The following is a 20,620-nucleotide window of genomic DNA, read 5'->3' on the forward strand; positions in this document are numbered from 1 at the left end:
ATTACAACTTGTTTTTACACCTCAGAAACTTTCATTGTCTCCCGGTGAGCTTTATTGCTATTTAGAAATTGGCTCTCCAAAAAAAAAAAAAAAAAAAAAGAGAAATTGGCTCTCCGTGTAATTGCTGCGTCTTTGAAGGTAATCTTGGTTTATTTTAAAGATCATTTTATTTGGTTTTCCACAGTTTAACTGTTATGTGGCAGAGTGGGCATTTATTTTTATTTGCCTGCTTAGTGTTTCCAGGGCTTCTTTCACTGTTCCTTGATGCTCTTCAACAATTTTGGAAAGTTCTCAGTCAGTATTTCATCAAATATCATCTCTGCTCTGATTCACTCCTGTTTCCCCTTTTTGTACTCAAACTGGCTGTATGCTAGACTTTCTCTGCGTATCTCCTGTGTATCCTACTCTCACCCTCCCTTTTGTAGTTTTCCTCTTTTTAATCTCTCTGTGCTGCATCCTGCATTCTGATTTACCTTCTAATTTGTAATTCATTCCTCAGCTCTGGCAAATCTATGGTTAAACCCATTGATTGGATTCTTGATTTCTCATCTTGTATTTTTCATTGTCAGAATATTCATTGGAATCTGTTCGACCACTTCTAGTTTTCAGAAATATCCTCATTTTTGTCTTTTAAACCTTTCAACATAAAATGCAAAATTATAGTTATTTTATCTAAAGTTTATCTCAAGGACTTCAATATCCAGAGCCGCTATATGCCTATGTTATTTTATTTTCTCCTCCTGTTTGTTTTCATGTTTGTCTTACAGTATCTGGTTATTTTTCATTAGGTATGGTATTTGCAAACTCATTTATAAAAATAATTTTAAGCCTAGGATGATGTCATCACACCATCTTTTCCAGAAAGTACTTCCATTTGCTTTGCCAGGTTCCTGAATGTATGAGCCATACATGATCACCTCATGCTGACTTCACAGGCTGAGATACACACGCCCGAATTGAAGCCCCTCTGAGGACCTACTTCAGGTTGCCATTATTCCTAGGATACAGTCTGTAGGGCCCCAACACAAAGTGGATAGGGGGTTGTCAGGCCCCCTGCCTGACAGGCCCTCAGTGATGGCTCCTGCCCCCAGCCCTGCAAGGCTATCCAAAATGCCATTCTAGGCTCTCAGCCCCCTTCTAGAATCAGCATATACTCCCAGGCAAAGGTGGCACCAAAGGTGGTTCACCTTCCCGGCCCCGCAGCTCTTCATACCCTGGAGAGTCTTTAATCAGAAATATATATACTGAAGATACAGTTGCCTCCACACCTGAAGGTCATGAAGCCACAATCCTCATGCAACACGAGGCATATCCAGGATATTCCTGGGGGAAGTATAAAAATAATCTCTATGTGGATCTCTCCTTCCTGTTACCCTCCCCCCAGCTCACTAAAAATAACAGTCTTCCCAAGAATTACCAAGAAATGGGCAGAGTTTTTTTAGAGATGCATAAGGCACTACTGACCATGTTTGATCTCTATGTTTGCAGAAAATATCCAGAAGAGTTTTTATTTTTAAATTCTCCCACTCATATATTCTTCCTTTTTCAGCTTTTAAGCCCAGTGCCCAGCCTCTTGTCAACATTACAACTGGAGCTGCTTAAGCTGATAAGCTGGCACGCTCTCGGAGGGCAACTGGCTGACCGCCCCAGGGAGCCACCAGCGGGCTCAATGGCCTCGGCCTCTCAAGGCCACAAGGCCGTCGGAGGAATCACAAATAGAGGCTGAGTATCAATTCACTGTGGCTGTTAAATTCTTCAATGCTGATCTCCTTTGGGAGGTTAAAACCTATTCTGTCTACCAGGGATTCTCAAAACATGACTATTTGGTCTGAGAGTTGATTAAAAATCAAGTTTGGAAAAAAAAATAATAAAATAATAAAATAATAAAAAAAATGAAGTTTGGTATAACACAAGAAAATGAAAAAAATAAAATAAAATAAAACAAGAAAATGTACCCATTAAAAGGGGGTTCCGGACCCAATTCCAATGCGTCTGGGGCAGGAAGAGGGGCTGTTTCTCACACCATCAAGCAAATCTCCAAAACCAGCTGGTTATCCTACAACTCAGCCCAAATCGGATACTGTCCACCCAGAGAAAGCATCAGGTTGCGTACGTTAAGAGCGCGGTCCCTGACTACCCCCACCCGCAGTTCAGACGCCAGTCACAAGCTCTGCTTATCAGAGCTTCCAGAAACCCCCTCCTTAAGCTCTATTAATTTGCTAGAGTAGCTCACAGCCTCAGAGACACACTTCGCTTATTAGAATCCCAGCTTATTTTAAAATGATAGAACTCAGGAAAGGCCGGATGGAAGAGCCATATAGGGCTAAGCATAGGGAAGGGCACAGATCCCTCTGCAAGCATGCCAGTCTCCCCAAATCTCCCTGCGTTTACGCACCTGGAAGCTCTCCTAACCCGGTCCTTTGGGTTTTTTATGGAGGCTTCATTATATAGGCTTCATTGATTAAGCCATCAGCCATTGGCAATTGATTCGATTTCCAGCCCTTCTCCCAGGAGTTCAGGGGATTAAGACTGCAAATTCTAACCCTCTAATCACATAAATGGTTCTCCTGGCAGCCAGCCCCATCCTTAAGTGTGCTCCCAAAGTAAACCTTATTAACCTAACAAAAGACACCTTTATAGCTCTTATCACTTAGAAATTCCAATGGTTTTAGGAGCTCTGTTCCAGAAACAGGGACAAAGAATAAATATGTATTTCTTACTATATAAATCACAATATCACATCCACTCTCTGGTATGTGGGATGGTTCCATATTATATTGTATCTTATATATAATTGTCACGGGAAAGATAGCTATTTTTGGTAAAGAATGAGTTCTATAAATTAGCCGATCATTTGCAAATCCAGACTCCCCACCATCCATCACTTTGTCACCCATTCTGAAGCCTTCTGGGTTTCCTGAAAGCAGAGAATATACATGTCTAGACCAGCATTCCTCAGCCTGGGCACTACTGATATTTTGGGTGGGATAATTGTTGTTCTACGAGGGTGGGTTCTGTCCTGTACGGTGTAGGATATCTAGCAGCATCCCTGGCCTTTGCCCACCAAATTAACTTCCTCCTCTGTCCAACTGTGATAACTGAAAATGTCTCCAGACAGTGGCGGAACCACTGCTCTAGATTTTATTTAATTTTGAGTTTAGATGCTGTGAGATACCAAAATCCTAAGCAAGGCTTAGAAGCACTTAATTCCTCTGCATTGCATTGATAGAGTAAAGGGAAAAGGGAAGAAATGAAAGACAAGTTGAAAATCTAGATAAGAAATAAAAGGATCAAATATTTATCAAGTGTCTGCTATATATTGTGGCCCCAACACTATGCTAAGAACTTTATAAAAATCATCTCATTTAATCCTAAAACCACACCCCCAAATAGTCAAATTTTATCAAGAGTTTACAATGTGCCAGCCACTGTATCATATTAAATATTTTACATGAGCTCACTTATTTAATTGCAACAATCCCACGTATTAGATACCACTATCATCTCCACTTTTGAAATGATGTAACTAATCCAGAAAATGAAATGATTTTACCAAGGCCACACATTCACCAATTAATTAGGTTTGAATAAAAATCTAAGTCTTTCCATCTCACCCTGCTATGACTTAAAGAGAAAAACATGGAGCATCCTCCTGAGAGGATAAAAAATCTAATTCCATGAAATATTTATCCTCTGATGACATATTTCAGTGAACAGGTGAGAATCCATGAGATTCTATCACATCCCAAGAGCCATGTAGGATAAACGGCTGTTGCATAAGGAATATAATTATCTGGGATCCATAGGAAAGGCCAGAGTTGTGTATCCAGCACCGGTTTACCCAGAATAGAGATTAAACATTAAAGCAGCGCACCCTGGAAAGGGGTGGGAGTGGAAAAAGGCCCAGAAACGCGACATATGAAATCCCCATAATTAGCACTTTAAATTGAAAGATGTCCATTAGACATTTGCTGAAACTACCTATGCACCAGAGATTCAAAAATGCTTAGGATTGACAAAGTTTAGTCATCGCTCACCAAAACTGAATTCTGGGAGAGCCCAAGGCATCTTCGAGCAGAAGTGGAAGGAAGCGCGTGCCCCAAAGAAGCCTGTGCTAAGCATCAAGAAGAAAAGCATGGGGAGGGACTCTACTCCTTTCCAGTTGCTGAGAAGGGGACCGTGGCGAAGGGCAAGGGCAGGCGAGGTGAGGGACTTCTCTAGGCCTAACTGGATACGTCATGAACCAGGCGGGGTGGCCTCCAGGGTTGGGCCGTCCGGGCACTGACTACTCTCCAGGCTGCAGATGGCTTGGAGTAGGTAAGTAGGTTTCCCGGGCCCTTTTACCGTCTCTGGTCCAGATCAGGCAGAAATGCCGTAACAGATGGGAAAGCTCCAGGAAACTCTGGAAAGGCGCGCACCCCTCTGGAGGGGCCTGTGCCTCGATGCTGAGAGAAACGCCCGCGCGTAGCAGAGTGAACTGTTTTCCTTCCCTCTCCCCAACATTTCAAACCATTCACCAAAGTCAAGCAGACACAAGAAGTGCCAACTACACAAATGTAAACCGAATTTTGTGGGGTTCGCTCTTTTTAGGGGTGATGAGAAGGAACAAGACGTCTCAAAAGGGCAAGAGAAGAGTATCTGAATTTACTCTCTCGCCTCTCCTGTCCATTACCGACACCCCAAAACCTCGAAAGTTCAAAATGCTCCCTGTGTGCCGCAGGAGACAAGGCTTCCAGCCGGTGACCTCTGCAGCCTCGGAACCTGGGAATCCCGTCTTCTCTAGCACAGAACAAGCACTGGCACGTCACGCACCGCACAGGCGCAATAAACGTGCTCAATATTCATTGTCTGAGGACACTTTTAAAGAGACTTTAGAACCAAGAACGTCTATGTTGCACGGAGCAATGTCTTTGTTTTTATCTCACAGTCGTGGTGGGCTTAGGATGGCCCGGCTGCCAGTGAGTCCCGGGAGCAGATTTGGGGCCCCTCTGCGAAGGGTAGACCTTCACTCAAAGCCTTTTTGGCTTCATTCCTCGTATCGCCCCATCCTTGCTCTGTAATATCTTCCGGTCTCGTATTGTTTATGTTTCTCACTACCTGGCACCCTAGACACTCAGCATCGATTGGATTTCATTAGATTAATCGAACTTCAATAAAAACAAAACGAAAATTCTAGCCCCTCTCTGAAGTAAAATCCTCCTCTTTTTATAAACAAACAAATGAAGCACAAACCCTTTCCCTGAGGTGATGCTGAGAACCGACAGCTCCTTTTCAGCCATCATGAGAAAAGAGGCTGACGTGGGGTTATTCAGCCAAAGCACCCCCTCCCCCTACGCCCACTTCTCCCCACATCTTTTATTTCCCGGGTGAGGGCCTGTCACTGCTGGCTTCACACATGCCTAGCAAAGCATGTCTAAGCAAAGCCCAACAGGTAGTTTCTCAAAATTCTGTCCACCGTCAGAATAAAAATAATTCTGAGGCGTAAGATTCAGGAAGTCAGGCTGAGAAGATCACATTTTCAGCCACTTTTTCAAAGAACTGTAGAAAAGATGCAATTGCCGGACCTTCCCTGTCATGGAAGGGGAACAAAAGAAGTTGCCAGAAGCCAGGTTTCCCCAGCCGGAGGAGAAAAGGTCATACTTGTGGGGGCAGCTCTATGGTTTTCAATACTAAGGAGGATGTAAGGGATCTGGGAAAGCCGTGAGGTTTATTAGCAAAACTCAGGATGAAGAAGGATGTAGACTAACTCTTCCACTGAATGGCTGCCGCAGAGGCTTGCCAGGTATTTTCATATGTTAAAGTACAAAAGAAAGAATGATCAAAGGCCATGGCAAACATGCGCACACACACGTATGGTCCCTCCGGGCCCGGGGCTGCCCAAGGCCGGGACTGTCACCTCGCAGTCCACAATACGTTTTCCAAGTGGGCATAGATAGTGAAGCCTCCGGCTGTTGAAATGCCTTCTGTATACTCTAAACCACTGACATGAGATTATCCACCAAGCATGTGGTAAAATCATGAGCCCGTGGAGTCTTGGCCCCAAATCCACGCGAGCCTCAAGAACACGCACGCGGCCGTCGCCTGAGCCGTGGGAGCAGCAACCTAGAACCCCGGGTCCGGGTCCAGCACCACGTCGAGTCTCCCGGGACACAGAGCAAGGAACCCGAGGTTAGAGCCGGCTCAGCTCTGCCCGTGGGCACCACGCACCTGCACACACGCCCTCCGGAGAGGTTCCCGAGTCTTGTACGTGGTGCTTCGGTTAACGACTTTGGAAGATCCTAGGGACGACGTGATAGTCCAAGAAGAAAACGTGGAAGTGGGAATTTGTGGGGCCTCGTGAATAGCCGTTAACCTCCGCACAAACCCTGCCACAGGCATAAGGAAGCGGGTGCTGGGGAGCCCCGGAGGCCGCCCTCTGGACCCACAGGGGGTGTCCTGAGCCTGCCTGGCCCGGCCCGGCCCCGAGCACCCACCCTGGGCCCCGAGTCAGCCCTTCCTGTCGTGCAGGGCTCGGGCCCTCCCGGCCAAGTCAATGCACACGCTTGACACGCTGGTGGCCTGAGAGCTTAACAAGCAGCACTGGCCCGGCCCTGTGAGCTGGCACAGTCTCAGACGTACTTTCTAGCTCATTTTACTCGGCAAATGCAGAATTATTGTCATTTGACAAACATTTCTCCAAAATATATAGAAGGCAGATCCGCTCACAAGAGCGTAAGAGAAGAAAACACTCCATTTTTAATGGAACATCATCTTTATCGAGATCATTTCAGTAACTTAGTACTGTTTGCCACGGAAACTACTACTATAAACTGTCTTGGCCCAAAAATATACAGAAGCCCGGTGCCTTTGTGAGCTAAACTGGCTCTATTGGAACTCAGCCGCAGACGGCTGGTCTGTGGTTTCTTCAGGGCTTTGCTTCAGAAAGCATTTTAAAAAAGTGAAACGATAAGAGACAGCTTTGAAAAAGGAAAAAAATAAAAATAAAAGTGGGTCTCTCCTTCCTGCCTTTAACCCTTTTGATCCCAAAGATATCCAACCGGTAGAGAATTTATTTCACGGAGTCCTAGGCTGATTTTATACTAAGTTGTAACTCCCTGAGAAACTCTGCTCGTTTGGAGATACTTTCGGGCCCTTACTGTTGTGCCAGTGCCAGCTCTCCGCCGCGCTCGTACTTGCGAGCATGCTCACATTCGCTCTCCGCTGACTAAACCTGAAGGTGTCAACCAGCCCTGCCATGAGAACATGACTGACGCCCCGTTTACGATAAATACCAGCTCACTCAGTCTCCACTCTTAACTAAGTAAGGGTCCTCCTGCTGTTTAGAGCCCAAGAATCCAATGATTAGAGCAGGTGCCTGCGTGCCACTAATAAAGTCACAGAAAAGAGTAATCCCAAACATACTCCACTAGCAAAACTCATGCATTTTCTTCCTGTGGAATCTACAGGTCTTCCAGGATCTTACCCCCAAAGCTTCCATCAAGGTACCCAAAGTCCGACAATAGCCCACCTCATTTGTGTTTCCTCATAACAGTTGTGGGAGTTGTGCACTGCACAACTTTTGGGTGCCAGTCACATGGTAAAAGTCACAGCTGTGAATATTTATAAGCACAACTTATAAACTGGTAATAGCAGTGAAATATGTGGGTTTTCTCCTAAAACCTGTGTGATAATTTTTCAACAGAAAATAAGTGTCCTAAGGAGGGGGGCATAGTTTTCTAATTTATACTAAAATATTACATAGATTAGCAGTGATCTTGTCACAAACCAATTTGATTCAGATAAATCTGTTAAATTAACCATTTCATAATGTGTATAATGCTGGACAGGGATTTTCTTTTTCCTGCTGGGAGTCAGTTATCATAAAGAAGGGAAACAGCTGAGGACCCGCACATCTCCCTGGAAAGTGACTTATATCACTTTCTCCCTAACTAACTTTTTTAAAAAATCAGTTTTGCCCCTGCCCATTTACAGACCAAGGAAAAAGGGTCACAAAGATCTCGTCTCCTTAAAGACCGCGTTTTAAATTAGGAGAAAAAAAAATGTATTCAAAAGGATATGCAATAAGTAACAAAAACTCAGAGTTCTTTGATCCCATCCGTATCCAGAAAAGAGAGGGCAGGGGGAGGAGAAAGGACAGGAAGAGGGACAGGGGTGGAAATATAAAGTGAGGTGAGGGGTTGGGGCAGGGCAGGGAGGGAAACGAGAGACAAAGAGAGAAACCCAAGGACTTAGTAGGAAGAAAGGAGACACGTGCGGAAGAGACATAGCAAGAAGGAGAAGAGAGGGGAAAAGATCGAAGGAAAGATCGCGTAAATTGTCAAACAAGTGCTGGTTGAGTGTAAACTCATTTGGTTCTGTTTTATTTTTCCTTGGTGTATGGAAAAAGCTACTTTGTCACGCTCACTGGGTGTGAACAGCTCATCACAGCTCTGTACTCAGTATCTCTACACCGCCCAGGACTCTTTTTTAGTGACTCACCAAGGTAGAGCTGCTCCCTCGACTCCAGCAGCGAGGTCACCTCCCTGACGTGGCTGAACCAGCGAAGGGAAGCCAAAAAGAGAAGAATAAACTACTTGCCCTGAGAGAACCGGTAGCTTCTGGTGTCACGTGGACAGCTGTGGGCAGACCAAAGACAGAAAGATTGACACGGTTCCACGGTAAAGTGTGTTCAGGAGGGAATAATCAAAGCTCGCCGTGCTTAGGTGTGGTGAAAAGATTCCACTGGAGTCTTCCGATTCTAATCAATAATGAAGCTGTTCGCGGGTGACCTGTGTAGGTACATGTGAAGCAGATCAGCATTATTTTTATTGCCGTGTGAGGTCTTAGGGTTTCTGGAGACTCTGGCTTGAATATGGAAAGAATAAGGGACGCCCGGGTGGCTCAGCGGTTGAGCATCTGCCTTCGGCTCAGGGCATGATCCTGGAGACCCGGGATCGAGTCCCGCATCGGGCTCCCTGCATGGAGCCTGCTTCTCCCTCTGCCTGTGTCTCTGCCTCTCTCTCTCTCTCTCTGTCTCTTATGAATAAATAAATAAAATCTTAAAAAAAAAAAGAATAAGCATCCAGGTTATTTCACAGACCGTGGAGGTGACCCCGCTATCCCACCCCCTCCTAGTACCAGACACACACACACACACACAAAGATCTCCTGATGGGTTTCTCTCGTTTCCCGCAGTGCTCCTATATACCTAAGTGTGGAAAAAATTTTGAAGAATCCATGTCCCTGGTGAACGTTGTCATGGAAAACTTCAGGAAGTACCAGCACTTCTCTTGCTACTCTGACCCAGAGGGAAACCAGAAGAGCGTCATCCTAACCAAGCTCTACAGTTCCAACGTGCTGTTCCATTCCTTGTTCTGGCCAACGTGCATGATGGCTGGGGGCGTGGTGATCGTTGCCTTGGTGAAACTCACGCAGTACCTCTCCCTGCTCTGCGAGAGGATCCAGCGGATCAATAGATAAAAGCAAGATGGATGAGATCATTTTCTTTAAAGCTCAAGTACTGTTTTCTTTCATTCCTCACCAAAGAACCTTAAGTTTGTAACGTGCAGTCTGTTATGAGTTCCTTAATATATTCTTATACGTAGAGCAATAATGCAAAAGCTGTTCTATATGCAAACATGATGTCTTTATTATTCAGGAGAAGAAATAACTGTTTTGTGTCGGTTGGTTTTCACAATCTTGTTTTGATGCTGGAACTAGCACTTCCTTCTCTCGTTCCGCCAAGACAGGGCTCAGTTGTTCATTTGCCAAGCTTTGGGGAGGGACGTAGACGGTATCAGCGTGATAACGTCTGTGTTCTCAGTTGTCAGATATCTTGAAGATGTTTCTGCAATATTTTTCATCACTCATTGTTTACTAAAGCTGCAGCCAAAAATATTCTTTCTTTTCTTATTCAAAACTGAGCCCTGTAGCAGGTGAAGGGACCAGATTTCCTAACTGAAGGATGTTAAGCATTTTCCTTATATTTCTACCATATCACTGTAAAGAAAGGGGGGGGGGAACGTCCAGACAGTTATTTCTCTTTTATTATTTTCTATTCATGACTTACGATTTTTTAACTGACTTCCAAGAATAAGCTGTTTTCATTAACCAGTTCTATAATCTCTTCCTGTGATTTAAATAGAAAATGAACAGAGCCCTTTTCCATTTAAGACCCTGCTACTGTGTGAGGAGACAACACTTACAAAGAGTTTCATTACCTGTGAATTGACTGAATGTTGAGTAGACGCACCGTGGCCACCCAGGAACGTCTATGTCACCAAGATATTTATGTGAAAATCTTTATTCAACTGAACTGTTAGAGGGTAAAATTAAGATCCTACTTGCCAGTAAAGACTGGTGGACTGATTTCAATGGGTAAATCGATTGTGGCAAATTAACATATTGGAATGTTACTCTTTGGGAATTTATGTTTAAATTAATGAGTGTGTAGTCTCTCCTTCTGACAAGCGTTCCCATTGGGATTCTAAAGCTACGTGCACAGAATATTTGTCTCCTCTACATGTTTTATTTTTCTATTTACAATTCTCTTTTTTGCTGCTAGATTTTATACACAGAGCAGACCTTTTTCCTAACACTCACTCGAAATGAATAACAGATCTAAAGGAAGACTTTGTCACATTGCCCTTTGCTTATCATGTGGGGGGAGGGGAAAGAATGAGGCATTGGTTTTAAACAAAACATTCCATCCTTTACTTAACATCAATATCAGAAGGAGAAGGCAAACATCTATCTTTCTCATCTATATTTAAGTATCCTTTTATAACATAGTATCACAATTTTCTAGATACTGGGAAATTTTATAAAACATATTTGTGGAATGCATGGTGAAACTTATCTGATGAAGTGGAGAGTTTCCTGCAATACTGTAATTCATAGTTTCACTTTCCATAAGATGTAAATTCTTAGGGTGTAATTGGGACTTCAAATGTGTAATTAAAACTTTAAAAAACAAAATCCATTACATCGGCAAGATTTATATACTTCTTGCGTTCTAAGCTAACAAGTCCATGGTCATCCAAAAACCTAGGATTCGCTATCTTTAAAGGTATTTAAATAGATTATAAAGAAAGTTCCTTTAACACCCAAACATGTACTACTTTCAAACAATATTGTTTGCAAATATGATGGAAAGCTCGATTCCTACCCTACTTTAAAAACATAATTCTGAAGATGATAGAAAACTCTTTGTGACTAGGGAGCTGAGAATCTGCAATCTTTAATGTTCCTTGAGCTTCCCTTCAAGCAATCTGAAGATGAATTACTTATTATTTTTTTTCAGATTTGTCATTAAAAATTCCCAACTGATGTTTCAAGTAAGAATTAAGAAATCTCAAAAAAAAGAATTAAGAAATCTCAAAATAATAACACCAAAAAAACTTAACTAGTGCCGTTCCGAATTCCAATAAAGCAACAGCCCCTTCAAGCAATTTAAATGTACAGACAATTAAATGCTCATTATTAAAGGAAATGAATTGGGATTGATAATGTTTTAAATACATTGCACATGCTAACTAACTTAATCTTTATTAGAGCCCTATTGCAGAGAGCACTATTATTTTCCCATTCTATACAAGAGAATGTTGAGGCTTAGAGGTGTTAACTTCCCCAAGACTGCACAGAAACCAAGATGGCAGAGGGGTGAGAAAATACCCAGCCTGTGGCTTCTCCACTGTAGTGACCATCTCTGTGGCTTTGGGGTATTTTAGATAACACTGAGGAATGCTACAGTTTAGGAAGGATTATGGGGGTAAAGGGTAAAGAGGAAAGACCGCTGAACTAGAAGTCAAGGACGTCATTCAAGACATGGTGACTAGGGCCCTTCAGGCTTCTCGATTACTCTCTTGACCTCTTTGATTGTAAGATTAGAATATGAGGGGAGTTGACCACTAAGCTCCTTTTTAATGTTAACGTTTCATCCTAGAGATATGGAAGGAAGAATGAATACCTCTCCCCAACCTTCACAGCGCAGGTCTGATCCTCGAACAGAACCTACACCTACTAGTCCATGGATCACAAAGCGGCCTCCCTGTTAATACTCCCCATGGCCACATGCCCTTCTCCGGGACACAGACCTTTATCTACACCCGCCAGAAGCAAAGCTCTGAACCTCCACCTGACTCCACAAAGACAGTCTCCGTCTCAGGGTGTCTGTGCTTCCAAATCACTTTCAGTAGCCAATTGGCATATTCCATCTAAAACCTTATTGATTTCAAATTCCCTGAGTTACAATTATGTTAAAACCCCGACAACAGTAAACACACCAATGATTGCTTGCAAATAGCCATAATAACAAATTCATTCTGTAGAAAGCCACTGGTGCAATGCTGACCGATCGTAATAACGGAGCGGGCAACCATAAAGTACCTCGCATGTCCGCCCCGTGACGTTAGCGATCCAGCACGCTACTCTTTTTCTCATTGCTGCAAATATTATTTTCAATATGTCAAACCATAAACACATTTCAGTGGGCAAAGCATCTTGACACTATAATCATTTCATTGACGTTACAGAGAGACATGTAGGACAGCAAGATAACATGAGCGAAGGATCCAAGAGGGGTAAAGCAATAATTTTAAAGCAATGACCTGCTGTTCACAGAAATAATTAAATTTCCTCCCCTACTCGGCCAAAATACGGCAGTAAACGACGTTCAAGCAAGTAAGGGAATGTTTTTCCCCGATGGGAAAGAGGAGGTGATTAAAGTTTGGACATGCTTCCTTCTCTTCCCCACTTCTGCTTTTTTCCCTTTCCCTTTGTAAAACGTTCAGTAAGAACAACCCCACGGTTCCGCAGTGACCCCCCCTCCCACGTCTGTACCACATTCGGAGTCTGACCCAAGGGACGCAGTGTCAGGACTCTTCTGAAAAACCTGTCAGGGTGACACGTCCAACAGAACCGAGCAGGCCTCCGTGAGGTTGACTCCGTCCCTCGCTTCCGTACAGCAACCACCAGGACAGTGCGAAGTGCGGGACCCCGCCCGGTCTCCCAGCCATGAGTGTGTAGCACACTGCAGGGGTCAAGACGACACACGTGAAGAAAACAATGGAGCACGGAGAGCTCTCGGAGAGGAGAGCCCGAGCGCGAGCACAACGGCCTCGGAGGGGCGATGTCCGACGTGTGGGGCGCCCGGCACCGTGGACAGCGGATAACGCCGCTTACGGGGGGGACTTATTAGTATCAGTAGAAAGTGGAGAAGTAGTAGTAATAGTCTTAGGACAACCACTAGTAGTACCTGGTCTCCTGGAGCCAGAATAGCTCTAAAATGCCTTTTTGCCCAGAATCCACAGCAAAGCCTAAGTCCTTCCTGCAGCGTCGTTAGTTGGGGACGGGGACGGCTGCTGCTGGCATCCTGCCGGTTGTGGGGTAGGCCGCTGGGAACAAGGCAGCGTGGGAAGCCCTGCTGATGCCCGTTTGAAATCTGCCTCCCATAGGATCCACACACTAAATCCACACCAAATCGCATCAGTACTCCTGGGTCACCAACTTATCCTAGTAGCGCTATTTTTACTTTAAAACAGAGGAGGGAATGGGAAAAGACCCACTTTCATTTGTTTAAAGTGTAAAACCACAGGGAGATCAGACGTTCAGCCAGGATTGACATAAAGAACTTCTGACTGACATCAGCTTTAAAAGGGGGTGACTGGGTGACGGGCACTGAGGGGGGCACTTGACGGCCCGAAGCCTCTACAACCTGTAATGTGACTTGTTACGTGGTGTGACATGGAGTGACATCAGGACACGGAGGAGGTTCAGGATGCTCTACACGGCCTCATCCCCTATTAGCACTGTGAGCCGTAGTGCTAGAAATTGCTTTTGGTAGAATTCACAATTTCTCTTTATAAAAATCTCCTGTCTCCCTCCATCTCTTTGTCTGTCTGTCTGTCCCTCTCGCCGTCCCGCGCTCTCTCAGCTGTTTCCTCTGTTGGTCGTGTCCTTCACCTTCATGTACCAGCGGAGATGGCCCCGTGTTCCCCAAACCCCTTCTGTCTATACTTGTAGGAGGAGAACAACCCAGCACTTCTCAGCCTCAGAAATGCCAACTGTCTGTGTATCACTTGTCCCCGACCGGGCCACCCCTGTCTCGAGCGATGCAGGGCACGTGCTTTGCAGCCCCACGAGGTGGGGGTCAAGTGATTCCCCGGAGGAAACTGGGTGTGAGTGAAAGAAGAGGAGAAAGGGTGCTGGGCGACAGGAGCAGCAGGTGCCCCCCACCCCAGCTTCCAGCACTGGGATTTGGGCCCAAGGACAAGTGCTGCGGAGACAAGGAGACTCGTGGGCTCAGAGGGCGGAGAGGGGACTAGTGCTCGGAAGTCACTCTGAGACTTTTCTATGGTTCCCCATTATTAATAAAATTTGAAAGAAAAAGAAGTCTCTGATTTTGATTCAGTGAGAGGGCGGGATAGTCTGGTTTCAGCAAAGCACAAGGGGGGGAGGTGGGGAAACGTGCTAGTTTGTTGTCTTCAAGCTGTTATGTGGTCACTGAGGGGACACGGAGGGAGGGACACGGAGGGAGGGACGCGGGCACAGGGGGCGGGGAGGGAGGGGGGGCGTGGGGATCCGGGCCCAGGGCCCAGGACGGCAGCTGCGCACCCCAGCGCCCCGCGGACCCGGCTGGCAACCCCCACCGCCCCGCCCTGGCCCCCGAGCCCAAAGGAGCAACGAGGAAATGACCCCACACATGGCCAAAGCGTCACACCAGTGGCTCCACCGTCCCGCGGGGAAGGGCGGCTGTCGGGGGGGGTGCCCGGTGTCGGACACACGGCCACAGGGCCCCCGGGACCCACAGGCTCCAGCGTGCATGGAGACATGGACACACGTGCACACATGCACACACGCACACGCAGGGAGACACGTGCATGGAGACACGCACACACAGACGTGCACACGGAGACACACGCACACACGAAGAAACGTGCACAGAGACACGCAAACACACAGACATACGCACACACACGGAGATGCACACACAGACACATGTACACACACACACAGAGACACACTCACACGCACACAAAGACACACACACGTGCGCACACGGAGACTTGGACACACGCACACACATGCACACACATGCATACGTGTGTGCACACACATACACATACACACAGACACAAATCTGGACACATGTATACACATACGCACATACATGGGGACACACACACACAAAAATGTGCACACACACGTACACACAGGAAGACATACACTCATGCACGCACACACAGGCATGCGCACACACATGCATACACATACACACATGGAGACACATACACATGCACACACATGCACAGACATGCACACACATGCACAGACACACGTTCACACACAGACATGCATGCACACACATGCATACAGAGACACACGTACACATACGGACACACACAGACATGCACGTGCACACAAGACACGCACACATGCACACACAGACACACTGACACACATACACACACATACACATGCATGCATGGAGACATGCACATACACAGACACACACATGCACACAGGCACATATGTGCACACACAACATACACATTCATACATGGAGACACACACTCAGACACACACACAAAGACACACATGCAGACACACAGAGATACACACATACACTGACACATACGTACACACACAGACACACATGCACACACAGAGACACACATACAGACACACACGGACACACACGGAGACATGCACATACACATATATGCACAGAGACACACAGACACATGTGCACATATGTGCACTTGTATGCACACAGAAACACACAGGCACACACAGACACGTATGCACACAGATACACATGCACATGGGCACACACAGACACATACACACATGCGCACACAGACGCACACGGGCACACACGTACACACAGATACACACATAATCACACAGGCACACACGCACACAGAGACACACTCTGGGGGACAAAGCAGCCTCCTGTTCTCCGCACACACCCGCAACCGTACCCGGCACCACCAGCGCCACGTGGCGCGGGCCCCCTGCCCTAAGCGTCTGCTCGTCACCTCCTCTTCTGCCCACGGTCACCCTCCTAGGACCTACAGCTCAGAGCCATCTTCTCTCCAGTCCCTGCGCTGCCTCTCACCCTCGACTCACTCTTTGTACCAAAAGGAACTTTGACCAGCGATGTGTGCTGCTGTCACGGCCTGCACACAACTGGGCAGCGGCTTCCCCCGTCCACGGGAAAGAGCTCAATCGCCTTAACCAGCCCGTGGCCGCACCGGGCTGCACTCCCAGCCTCTCCCCACCCCACTTCCTGGCCCCCCACACCTGCTGTTCCGGCTGCGCTGGACTAGTCCTTCAGACCCGCCCAACTTTCTCAAGCCTCTGTCTTTCCCCTGCTCTTACCCGACCTGCCTCCTTATGCCAGTGGAGGAGCTGATAACACCATGGGCTCGGGGGTTAAATGCCCGAGTTCCAATCCTGTCCCTACCCTGGTGTGTTACTTGCCTTGGTTTGGGTTCACACAGAAGCAGACCCTGAGAAAAGGATTCAAGTGCCAGCAGTTTACCTGGAGGTTCAGAAAATCCCAGCAGGGGAGTCGGGAAGTGAAAAAGGGAAGAGAGAACCCAATAAAGAGAACGTCACCAAGCAGCCACCTCTGGGGGTGGCAGACATGTCATCCCTCAGGGAAACTCCGGGAAATACTGAGCAGCTGTTGCACCAAGTCATCCCATCCGAGAGGTAAGGTTCCCGGGCTACTAACACCCAGTTCTCTTCTAGCTTTGTTGAGATACAACGGGCATATAACAGGGTGTAGGTGCAAGGAGTTCACCCTGTGTGCAATGAGAAATGTTACCGCAATAGTTACCAGCCTCATCATTCACGTAATTACCATTCGTGTGTATGTAGCGAGAGTATTTAAGATCTACTCTCCTAGAAATTGTCGACAATATGATACACTCTTGTTAGCTGTAGTCGCCTTGCTGTACATCAGATCCCCAGAAGCTCTTTATCTTTTAACTGGAAGTTTGTGCCCTTTGACGAGTGTCCCTCTATTCCCCTCACCCCCTGAAAACTGCCATTCCAAGCTCTGTCTCTGTAAGTTCAAGATGCATTAGTAATAGGGACTCAGTTAATGTTTGCTGAATAAAGTAATAAGTGATTATGAAACGAGTATCTCGTATGCATCGGGCATTATGCAAAGCACTTGAAATTCAGCAATGATTACAACAAGGCCCCTGAGCACAAAAAGATTGCAGAGGGGATACACAAACTCATGAATAAAAGGAATAGACATTATTGAGTTAAAGAACTTTGGAAGAGACAATTGCCAAGAATAGTCACTAGTTTAGGTTAATGCTCTTTAGCCATTACACAAAAGCTAAACAGTCATGCCCAAAACCTGTCGACGGAAGCTCTGAGAACTTCTCTGGCATCTTGCAGGCCTGGCTTCCTGCTGAACTTTTAGTTCTGTGAGGTCAACTCAGCACGTCAGATATACAACACAATTTGGGTCTAGTAAGGAGTTTGCTCCTCATCGTTCACTTCCACTAAATCACATCGCTGTAAATCCAGTCTGGCCACAGAAAACAAAAGGAAAAAAAAAAACACAATCTCTTAGAAAGATGCTTATTCTTTTTTTTTTTTTTTTTTTGAAAGATGCTTATTCTTAAGACTCTTCGTGCGTTGATAAGGAATATCTGTTAGGGACTCACTTAATGAAAGGAAGGAAGGAGGAGGCCGGTGGGGAGGGTGTGCTTCAAGCAGACAAGAGGAGCTCTTCTGTGGATGTCTGTCAGCGCGTCTCCCAGCCACCCCATCATCACCCAGTGGGCTCACCGACAAAGTGGCCGTGGCGGCAAGGATGGCAGCTCCGCATGGGCTCAGCAACGCGGCCTCCCACTCCCCAAGGCTGACCTGGCTCTAGCCGCGGCTGGATACCCAGTCTGCCAGCAGCCGCAGCCAGCAACGAACCCCGACCAGGCACCGTTCCCCAGAAAGATCAACCAGCTAGGGGCCTGTTGAGTACGTCGGGCCCCATCCGTAATGGAGGGGGCAGCACTTGTTCTTACTGAAACAGACGCTTACCCTAGATATGGACTTGCCATCCCCGCATGCGATGCTTCTGCCCAAACTCCCACCCTTGCACTTCTAGAATGCCGTATCCACCACCACGGTCTTCCACACCACTTGATTCTCATGAAGGAACTCACTTCACAGCAAAAGAGGTTGAGCAATGGGCTCATGATCATGGAGTTCACTGGTCTCACCATGTTGCCACCATCCTAAAGCATCTGATTTGATGGAGCAATGGAATTGCCTTTGGAAAACGCAGTTACGTGACGCAGTGCCTTGCAGAGCTGGGGCAAGGTTCACCAGGAGGCTGTCTGTGCTCTACTTTAGCACCCAGGATATGGTTCTCTTCCCCCAGAGCCAGCACTGATGGGTCCAGGAACTGAGAAGGGAAGTGGGAGTGGCATCACTCACTGTTAGCCCTAGTCTTTCACTAGCAAAATTTTTGCTTCTTATTCCCATTACCTCCCATCCCCAGCAGACCTCTGCTCTGCTAGTCACAAGGTCTGAGTTTCACAAGGAGCAATACTCTCACCGGGAAACACAACAATGATTCCTTTGAACTGGAAGTTAAGACTGACACTCAGCTACTTGCTCCTTCTGGCTCTGAATCAATAGGTAAAGAGAGAGTTACTGTCCTGGCTGGGGAGACTGAGCCTAAGTACCAGGGAGAAACTGAATTGTTGCTACACCATGAGGGTAAGGAACAGTATGCCTGGGATATAGGAGATCTCTTAGGGTGTCTCTTAGGACTACAATGCCCCTCTGATTAGAGTCAATGGAAAGATACCTTAACCCAGTTCAGGCAGGAATGCTAATGGCCCAGACCCCTCAGCAATGAAATTTGGGTCAGCAAAGAAATAAAATAAGCTAAAGTTCTTGCTGAGGGCAAAGAGAATATGAAATGGGTAGTGGAAGAAGGTAGCTATAAATACCAGCTACGCTCGTTTGACCAGTTGCAAAAATGAGGACTACAGGGCAGCCCAGGTGGCTCAGCGGTTTAGCACCTGCCTTCGGCCCAGGGCCTGATCCTGGAGTCCCAGGACTGAGTCCCACGTCGGGCTCCCTGCATGGAGCCTGCTTCTCCCTCTGCCTGCGTCTCTGCCTCTCTCTCTCTCTCTCTCATGAATAAATAAATAAAATCTTTAAAAAAATGAGGACTATAATAATTATTGGTACTTCTTCCTTATTTTGTTAGGAATGTTTGTATATATTTTAAACAAATATATCTATTTTCTCCCCTTTCTTATCCCTTTATCATCTAACATAAGATATACCAATAATAGGTAACTGGACATCACAACAGTTAAGTCACAAAACATCGAGAATACGAGTGAACATCACCCAAGGGCTTTGTATCCTCACTAGTATGTTTGCACTGTGTGCAGGAGAGTTATGTCATGTCAGGTGGAAGGATGACTTGGCTATCACCGTAATTTAGATTTAGGTATGGCTTAGGGAGATGAGCATGATGGCCAAAATGATAAGCCATGGATTGTAAGGGTCACTTTTACGTACTGGCCTGGCTGGGACACAGTCCATAGGACATACTTATCCAAACAAATGGAGATGTTATAGTTCAAGTATTTTGTAGGAGTGATTAGTGTCTATAATCAATTGACTCCCAATAAGGGATATTTTCCTGGATAATCTGAGTGGGCCTGATTCTATAGTAGAATGGCCTTTGTAGCAGAACCAAGGTTTCCCTGAAGAAGAAATGCTGCCATGGCCTGCACCTATAGCCCGTGTCTGAGGGCTCCAGCTGGACCCTCCCAACAGCCTGCTCTACATAGATTTCTCTTGTTTACACGTGACCATCTTTGCAAAATGCACAGGCAACCGGTATGGTTATATGCCTTCTGGGAAGAAATTTTGTGGCTGGAAGATAGGAAAGCAAAAGACATTTTTAACTCTATACCATTTAGTAACTGAGTTTTGAACCACTTGAATTTATCACCTATTCAAAAGCTTTTTTTTTACTTTAAAGAGATATAATTTTTTAATTATATTATATATTTTAATTATGGAATTATAGAATTCTAATTCTCACTGACTTTCTCTCCCCTTCCCCACATATTCAGGTCTTAATTATGTCCTCTTAGGTAGATTGACCTGAAACACAGTCAACTTCTTAACACATAACTTTCAAAGTGTGACTCAGAAACTAACTATGCCTTGAAAGCTTCAATGGACAACACGGTTTTAAAAGAGTTTGAAGTTGTTCAAGAGAGTCTATTTGCCAAACTTTGGGGCCATGAGCAGGATAAGGGAATTAATGGAAATAAACATCTATAGAGAGAATTTTTATTTAACCCAGTGTTGTGCATAAAAATATTTTTGGAGCATGTGGGTGGCTCAGTGGTTAAGCATCTGCCTTCGGCTCAGGTCATGATCCTGGCGTCTTGGGATCGAGTCCTGCATCAGGCTCCCCTGCAGGGGGCCTGCTTCTCCCTCTGCCTGTGTCTCTCATGAATAAATAAATAAAATCTTTTAAAAAATACACAATATTTATATAAGACACCATTTCCAGTTCAGATCCTTACTATGATAGACTGAACTATAGGGAACTAATTCTCTATCAATACAAAGG

At 45.8% G+C, this 20,620-nt stretch overlaps 1 protein-coding gene and 1 long non-coding RNA gene across 4 annotated transcripts in view; one reads left to right on the forward strand and one right to left on the reverse strand.

The window, feature by feature from the left end:
* Positions 1-14,336, forward strand: part of KCNMB2 (potassium calcium-activated channel subfamily M regulatory beta subunit 2) — a 202,154-nt gene extending 187,818 nt beyond the window's left edge. For both annotated transcript variants that reach the window (XM_038583949.1, XM_038583950.1), the window contains exon 5: positions 9,175-14,336. In XM_038583949.1, coding sequence (XP_038439877.1) covers positions 9,175-9,459 — 285 coding nt within the window. In that variant the 3' untranslated portion in view covers positions 9,460-14,336. The remainder of the gene's footprint in view (positions 1-9,174) is intronic.
* The window catches only part of LOC102157308, a 130,589-nt gene that overhangs the window by 89,456 nt on the left and 20,513 nt on the right, over positions 1-20,620 (reverse strand). For both annotated transcript variants that reach the window (XR_005384061.1, XR_005384060.1), the window contains exon 2: positions 8,479-8,615. This is a non-coding gene — a long non-coding RNA (uncharacterized LOC102157308). The remainder of the gene's footprint in view (positions 1-8,478; positions 8,616-20,620) is intronic.

Source organism: Canis lupus, chromosome 34 (genome assembly GCF_011100685.1).
Source record: "Canis lupus familiaris isolate Mischka breed German Shepherd chromosome 34, alternate assembly UU_Cfam_GSD_1.0, whole genome shotgun sequence".
NCBI lineage: Eukaryota > Metazoa > Chordata > Mammalia > Carnivora > Canidae > Canis > Canis lupus.